Genomic DNA, 7,701 nt, shown 5'->3' with positions numbered 1-7,701 from the left:
TTCCCAAGCCAAATGGGTCCATATACCCTGGTTATGCGATTCGCCTCGGACGCCAGAGCTGTGACATATAGGTTGTCTGACGGTGCCGCAATTACTGTAAACTCGTTTGATGAGGTCTTTAGGGGCAGAAGAACCTCTCTTACCTGAACCCTCCCAAGTGGGGGCCGCCCGCGGGGCCCGGCCTGTAAGGATGGTATGCTGGCCTCCTCCCGCAGCGAATTGCCCGTTTCCCAGCAGCCCGGCAGCACCCGCGCCACCCGGTAAAGATTCCAATACTTTCCGGGTCCCGGAGTTCTTTGCCCCCGGGGCCGATAATCGTTTTTTGGCTTGAGCGGCGCCTTTTTCAATTGCACATGGCATGTTGTGCTGTAATGCCTTGTGCGGCCGTATCGAAAACAACCCGCAAAGCTTGGAGGAGGAGCAGAATGTTTTTTTTTGCTTTCTGGGCCGCCTGAAAAACCGGGTCTTCCTCTCTTCTGGGATCGCCGATGGCAATGGCAAGCGTTTGGAAATTAGCGCCGGGGTTTTCCTTCGCCGCATGAGACACTCGAAGCTGATAATGTAAACGTCTGCCCAATTGCGTCAGTTCAGCCGACATGCCCTCGTGTCGGATAGCATAAATCCATGCCACAAAATTGCCCCACGCCTGGCAGAGCTCAAACCCAGGCCTAATGGGTAATGGGAAAAGGTCGCGATAAGCCGCCAGTAACTGTTCTGGGGAAGTCCCCACTAAATACTCCATGGCTCCTTCAAAAGTCTGGATATTTTCCTCCGGACGAAAACCTTTGTCCACGAACTTGCTCTTCAGTTCTTGAATTCCTCGCAACCCCACCTGGGGCGGGGCCCCAACGCATTAGAAGACTGTTCAGCATGCCCGCCCATCTTGGCAGACTGGGTAACGGTGTGACAAGCATGTGGACTAAAGTCGTTTTCACCCTCTGTTGTAGCCCCCTGCGCTGGAAGTCCTGTCTGTTTTTCTTTCTGGGCACACCAAGCCTGCATCTGGTTGATATGGGTTTGCATCTGGATCTTCTCCTCACACAGCTGGTTTTTCTGCGCTTCCAACGTGTTAATGTGATGCTGCAATTGATTAATGCGATCGTGGGATCCCACCGTCTGAGCGTAAGCGTCCTGCTGGATCTTTAATTTTTTTTCCGTCAGTTCTGACCTGACCATTTCGTACCGCTGAAACAGCATTGACTTGCTTTCCTCCAGCGCCATCCACTAGGTTCGGAAAGTTGCCCTGGCATCATCGAAAGCCTTCAGAAAATTCTCGTTCTCTGGCATGTTAAAAGACACCATGGAGTGTCGCAAAGAAACAAAACTGGCCTTTCTTCCATTTTCCAGGCAAATGGTCAGTTCCCCATCTTCCAATGTGAGTATGCCTTCGACGCGATTGACCTGTGTACTGAAATTCGGTCTCTACTCAAACGAAAACGGGGTCCGTCCGCAATGTTCGACGAACGCCCTGAGAGCTGACAGGCTCGTCATCCATTCCACGTCCATGACGGCCTGCTGGGAAGTAGTGGATATCATTGTGATAGCTTGCTTCTGACTTACCTTTCGTTTCAAACTTACGCTTTGCGACACTTTCCTTACGCAAGATAAGAAGACACGTATTATTTTAAGTTATAGGACCCCTCTCAGCAAGTAGGGTAAGGCTTGACCATTCGTATCGCAGGCTCCCAAAAAAAAATGCAAGATAACTCTTTTTACTGATGTGAAATGAATGACCGGCCCTCAGTCATTAAAAAAAAATACAAAATCAAATACGTTGCAGTATTCTTATTCGGATTGTATTAACAGCATATTTTTCACCCGGTATAACGCGCAGGGCGTGTTTTAGCGGTTGAAAAATGAATAGCTTATTTTACATTTTGGCCCGGTACGCAAATTACATGAAAAAACATATACACTACAATGCGTTACCCTTAGCCGTGGCAAGGTGCCTGGGATTCCTTAGAACCTTTTGAAGCACGATCGGCTAGTAAAACAGTGTTGGAAGCCTTAAAGAAAAAGTTGGCCAAGCATCATCGGAATAAAAATGGCATGGTACAATTATCCAATTATATTTCGCAGGCGTGGTAGGGCGCAAACATTCAGTTACAGAAGCTGAAACAGCCCCTTGTCTCGACGCAAGGCGTTCCAACTAAGAAGGAATAGTGACTATTTAATAGCCAGAACACCACAAGACCAATATACAATGTAATGGCCTGAACGGTCTTTTACTTTCACTATATTTTTACACACCCCAGGAGAAAAAAATAGATTAAACTAACCGCGGCCACAGCAATAGCCCATTTTATTTTGCGGTAAAAACAGATAGATGGGTTGACAAGTGGCTGCTCACGAGCAAGGCCTCAAAACATTCAAAAGATCACAAAAGAGCGATTTTTTTTCAAAAGACGCCAAGAGGACGCCAGTCACACTTTTGATGGCACTATGGTACGCCCCCGGGCAGCCTTACCATGCCAACCTGCTAGGGGGCCATCGGGTCATACGTACCATGCCGACGGCGCGCCCCCTCGTGCAAAATGGAATTGGGGAAACTTTCTATGATAGGCCATTGCGTTTCCTAGTGAAGCGCTTGCTCCCACTCAAACTCAACTTGCCAGCTGGCCGTGCCTTCAATTCCGAGCCTTGCAGCTGGCAGGGGGTAGCCCTGGTGGGCGGGCCCGGGGTATACATGAGACCCCCTTTAAAGCCTCAACAAAACCCGAACAGTTTTCGCTGCCGGCAAAGGCAGCGCAGAAGAAGTCAACAGCTATCTTCCCAGCAAAGCACAATTTTTAGAATGCGGGAAGATGACCCATTACAGCGCCATGCGTCGCAAGCATGAACTTTGCAGGTTATTTGTAAGCCAAAAAATGAGTATCAACCCAAGATGCCAAGGCTTATCTCGACGGAGCGCCCTTTTTTTTCTTTTTTGCCTTTTGACTGGAATTAACAGCACGCCGTGCCCGCCACCACCAGAGAACAACCCATCGCCACCAAACGTCGATATGGAAAGAAGCCGATTTGCTTTGTTTTGCTTTTTGTTGTTTTAGGATTCGATAATTTCTGTATTTTGTTTTTCGCTTCATTTGGCTTTTCCATTGGGGAAGAGCGCGCTGAGGCATTCAGGTGGCCGTTTGCTTTCACCAGGCATCCTGTACGCCAACTTCCCCGGCTTTTGGAAAATCGCTGGGGTGTGCCGTGCTTTTTTTGGGGGGTGGGGTAGTGAAATCTCTGAACCAAGAAAGCAAATGGAGAGTGAAAAAGCCTATTTCCGATTTCTCGTGGCGGGCGCCTCCTCCGTCGTGGAAGCGCGTTGGGGACTAAGCCTTTCCATCGCAACAAGGTAGATGGGCAAGCTTTTCCGTGAAGCAAAGCTTCCCCATATTCCCCCCATTCGCAGCAATACTGCATTGAAGACCCTTTAGGGCGAGGAAGCTCATTTAGCGCAGGTTCGTCGCTTCTCATTTTTACTGTTGGCTAGGCTTCGCGGTGTTTGAACTAAATCCGTGTCCGGCCATGCGGTGCCTTATGAGCCGATGCTTGCTGCGGCGTTGGTGCCCGCACGTCCAACATACGAAGCTAGAAAGGAGCACTTTGCCAGGAGCAGCATCCTGTGGCTTCCGGCGTTTCCAACTTTTTGGCACCCCTTTTCTCTTCTGGAACCTTCTGCAGCATGACAAGGCTGAGAAAAAGCGCGCTAAACAATTCAGGCATTCCTCATAATGTTTTCCTTTCGCTTTCCTAGTGGTTGTAGGCCGTTTTTCTCACTCATTATTGCCGCTTCTCTTGCGAGGGGTGCGCTATTTCATTTTCGCTTTGGCAATGGGGCCCGGCAGCGCGCGGCGCCCTTTGAAAAGATCCGCAAAGCCACTTAATATTGTAAGTTTGTGGGTTCCCTTTTTTTTCCGATTCTATGGGCCGCTGCGCCCTGATGCCGCGTAGGGGCGGCCGGTGTTGCCAGGGAGGGGCGCGCTTTTCTCCTATTTGTTGGGAACTCTTCCGGCAAGCTGCCCGAAAATTTGGGGAAGGTGCAAACAGCCATGGGTTTCGGACGCGGTGGCGAAGTGGAAATGCCAGCGTTTCGCCCTCAGTTTCAAGGGGGCGGCCATTAAGCCAAGAAACCGTCTTTGCCTCACCATTCCGCCCGCGCGCCGGCACAAAAAAAGTTCCAAGCAATTAGCTTTGCTTTCCAAACAATACAAGCAAGTTCTCTGCCTTCCTTCGCCGGTCAAACCAATGCGCCCAGACGTTTACAAAAATATGGCAAGAGAAACCCCCTTGACAGCACAAAGCGCTTGGGGCCGAGCGATTGCAACGGCGCAAGGCCATAAGGCAGAGCAGGCCTTCATGCCAGGTTTGTCGACTTTTCGCCCTTTTCGCCAAAGTGAGGTGCTAAACCTTGGTGCCAAGCTAAGGCGGTCGGCTTTCCCGAGGGAAACACGCATTATATATATGCCCCAAGGCAAGTAAGCTTAGGGAAATAATATAAGAGGGCAATAGCCCTCGATATGCTTTTTTTCTCGGAGAGCATGTGCTTAATATAACTCCACCTATCGCCTCTATTCGTCCGAAACCAACTAGGGATAAAAAAAACATATTAAAAGAACTTTACAAAATTTGTTCATTGTTTTTCAAATTGGTGAACCCAATCGGTTGGGAATAACCCAATTAGAACCATTTTCTTATTCAATCAGCATTCTACTGACGAAAGGGAAACTTTAGAGCCCCTCACTTCAGAGGCCGCTGCTCTTCTTCCAAAGGTTCTTTATCACGCCATGTGCGCCTCCTAAAAAGCTTACCTGCGTAAAGTATAGTCCGCCGAATTTTCCACAAGCCGCAAATACAAGAATATCCAATGCCGCACTTTAGCTAACGAAAGAAAGAAAGAAAGAGTAAAATATTTTTGTTTTCAACGCGTGTTTTGTTGCGTTCTTCCATGCTGATTGGAAGCGCGCTTTACCATGAGAAAGAAGTTACTGATTTTCTTTTGGAGTTCATCAAAAAGTTACGAAATCAAAAAAAAATGAAACCGTGCTTAACCGGCCTCCCGCGCTTTCCCTGGCAAGCTCCACCCCTTCGCTAGGCCAAGCGCTTTTACGCCCTTGCTTCTAAAAATTTTGACAGCTGGATTATTTTTTGAATGAACTTAACGCCACTCAGCACTCACCGTGGGGTCCTTTAGCATCCTGTCGATGGCTGTTGCTTCTCGCATTAGCGCGCCCAAGTGTGTGCTACCCCTCCCATTATCTGCATAACAATTGTTTTATCCACGCATATGCGCAGTAGCCCACCGGGATGGTGGCAGAAAGCCTGTGGGTCCAGGTGAACCGTGCAAACTTACGCTTGGGAAATCGTCTGGGACACTTTGTTCTAGGCGCTGCCGACGATAATTATCCCCCCAAAATCCCCAAACAACAAGGCACCGCATCCACACACGGAGGCGCCTGTGGCCAACTTTGCGTAAGTCGGTGTCCGCCATAGGAGACTAGCTGGCCCATTTAAAAGCTAATCTTCTCCCCGCTGTTCGAAAGGCGTGCGGCATTTGTGGGCGGGATGGTGGCGCCTGGTTGGCGTGGCAGGCCCCAGGTTCAACCGCAAGAAGTCCTTGGTGATGTCGGCCGCCTCATCGTGGCACCAAGGCCCAGCACCCCGCATTGCCGGGAGAAACCAAGCGCCAGCAACGTTCGCCACCTGGAAAACTTTGCGGCGCCCGGCTTACGGCATCACACAGTACCAGGGCCCGCCGCGCCTCGCTTGGACACAGTGTTATCCTTGTCGATCTTGGGGCGCGTGTTACCGCGCCATCGGCAGTATCATCCGCACCAGGGTACTGCTTAGTGGAAATGTGGAAGGGAACGGTCCAGAAGTAGCCCTTTCTCCCCCTCTCAGCTTCATCTCCCCTTTATATTTTTGTTGATCTCACGCCGAATGTGCCCCCCCCCCTGAGAGAGCTAAGACCAATGGGGCAAGTAGGCTTTTCCGGCCCAGTTGAGAGCACTGAGCCGACCGATCCTCCAGCGCATGTTTTCAATGGACCGGCACAACGAAACAGAGATCAAAATACCAAAAACAACAGAACAAAAAACAGAAAAACACCAAAAAATAACAAAATACATAACAAAACAAAGGGAACTCCTTCCACATAGAAATTAAGCAATAATGAACGTGCTCTACGATGGTGGCTGATGGAGCGGAGCCATCGATGAGAGTCGTGAAGACACGAGGAAGAAAAAAAAACAAAAAAATACCGGAGGGTAAGAAAGTTGCGGCTCTTAATGGAAAGTGGGGAACCTTAGAAAATAATGACTGACGCAAAACCCCGCCCTGTACGGTCTCAGGGGAGAAGCCTCCCCAGAAACACTGCCCCTACGCCCCACCGCAACAAACAGAAGAACCTTTTTTTTTTCAAGAAGAACCCCCACCTTTAAGAACTTCAGCATGTGAGGTCCAAATTCTTTCAGCACCTTTTCACAAAGCGTGCTTGTGGTGCTCGCTTCGGAAACAAAAACGCGTTACGAAAGGTATGTGGACTTGTTTGGTGTGGGAAGGGCGGGTGCCCATGATGTGAAGAATTTGCGTATTTGCGAAAGTGAATAATTTAGGTACTCCAAAAGAAAACGCCCCTGTTTTTACTATCAATCCACAGCGGGCCGAAAGCAGTGCGATGCAATATTTAAAAAATCTGGTATTTTTATTGGCGGCAGTGTAAACGCCTGCCGGTGTTTTTTTGTCCGGCCTTGAACAACAGGCGGTGGCAAACCAAATGTAACAGACTGGCCTTTGGGGGGGGGGGGTTGTATCCAATCAGCGATTTTGATGCCCCTTGGAAACAGTCAGCCGGTCGGGCAAAAACGTTTTATTCCAGAAGGAAAATTCCAAATCACATTTTCAAGACAAGGGCACCCCCATCATGGATTGAGGGGCCCTTCCCCAAAATAATCAAAATTGGCCCATATAGAGCGACAGGGTATGTGGTGCTTTTTGGGAAAGGCACAAAGAAGGCCCGACTCTTCTTAAAAGGCACAGTGAAAGGGGGAAAAATAACGAAATAAACAACATGAGGCGTGGAAAAAAAAAAAACACTTAGGCCGCGCGGAATGGCGGCGCCTTCCTAGAAAGGGGAAAACTCCCCCATGCAGTCGCAGAAGTAAGCTAACAAGATCTTGGCCTACCAATGCTGGGTCAGTTGGGAAAACGCACTGACCCTTTGGAATTCTCAAACACCAACGCGCATTACCCGAGGCATCGGGTTGCCCTGGTGAAAAAAAAAAGCCGGTTCGGCCGGCGGCGGCATGCATGGGGGCGATGCTGTAAAATAGACCTCGCAGCCGAGGGCCGTTGCTGACGCGGAGAAAAAAGAAAAGTTTCTTTTTCAGAGGCATAGCATTCTTTGGCACATCTATCGCAGAAGGGCGGCCACCCAAGAAGAATAAAAAGAGTTTCCTTACGAGCAAGGCGGCGCCGAGACGTTACCCACCGGGCTGGGCCATAATCTGGATTAATTCAAAGGCAAAAGACTGGCTTTGTGGGGTGTGAAAAAAACATGAGCGGGCCCGCAACCCCGCCGGCGGGAGAATGGGGGCCCCTTTCATAGATATCCGAAGGGGGCGAAAATATGATGGAAAAAAAGCGGGTGTTATTCAAAACGCGTCGGCACCCACTGCCGCGTTTCGGGTGATGCCTTTGTGGCCGTTTAGGGGGGGG

At 49.7% G+C, this 7,701-nt stretch overlaps 4 protein-coding genes across 4 annotated transcripts; 2 read left to right on the top strand and 2 right to left on the bottom strand.

The window, feature by feature from the left end:
• Nucleotides 1-343: 343 nt before the first annotated feature.
• Nucleotides 344-742, bottom strand: DQ04_02061110 (hypothetical protein; the record flags this gene model as incomplete). The annotated part of the gene is made up of 1 exon (XM_009311471.1): nt 344-742. The coding sequence occupies one exon, from the start codon at nt 740-742 to the stop codon at nt 344-346; it is 399 nt and encodes a 132-aa protein (XP_009309746.1).
• A 62-nt stretch (nt 743-804) lies between these two features.
• Nucleotides 805-1,221, bottom strand: DQ04_02061100 (hypothetical protein; the record flags this gene model as incomplete). Its single annotated transcript, XM_009311470.1, has 1 exon — nt 805-1,221. One exon carries the CDS (start codon nt 1,219-1,221, stop codon nt 805-807), a length of 417 nt encoding a protein of 138 aa, XP_009309745.1.
• Nucleotides 1,222-2,434: 1,213 nt separating this feature from the next.
• On the top strand, nt 2,435-2,839 carry DQ04_02061090 (hypothetical protein; the record flags this gene model as incomplete). The annotated part of the gene is made up of 1 exon (XM_009311469.1): nt 2,435-2,839. The coding sequence occupies one exon, from the start codon at nt 2,435-2,437 to the stop codon at nt 2,837-2,839; it is 405 nt and encodes a 134-aa protein (XP_009309744.1).
• Nucleotides 2,840-5,608: 2,769 nt separating this feature from the next.
• DQ04_02061080 (BES15S03c) lies at nt 5,609-5,914 on the top strand (the record flags this gene model as incomplete). Its single annotated transcript, XM_009311468.1, has 1 exon — nt 5,609-5,914. The coding sequence occupies one exon, from the start codon at nt 5,609-5,611 to the stop codon at nt 5,912-5,914; it is 306 nt and encodes a 101-aa protein (XP_009309743.1).
• Nucleotides 5,915-7,701: the final 1,787 nt, after the last annotated feature.

This window comes from Trypanosoma grayi, assembly GCF_000691245.1.
Source record: "Trypanosoma grayi strain ANR4 Tgr_206_V1, whole genome shotgun sequence".
Taxonomy (NCBI): domain Eukaryota; phylum Euglenozoa; class Kinetoplastea; order Trypanosomatida; family Trypanosomatidae; genus Trypanosoma; species Trypanosoma grayi.
The sequence above is the reverse complement of the archived record's forward strand: the minus strand, read 5'-3'. Positions and strand labels throughout refer to the sequence as shown.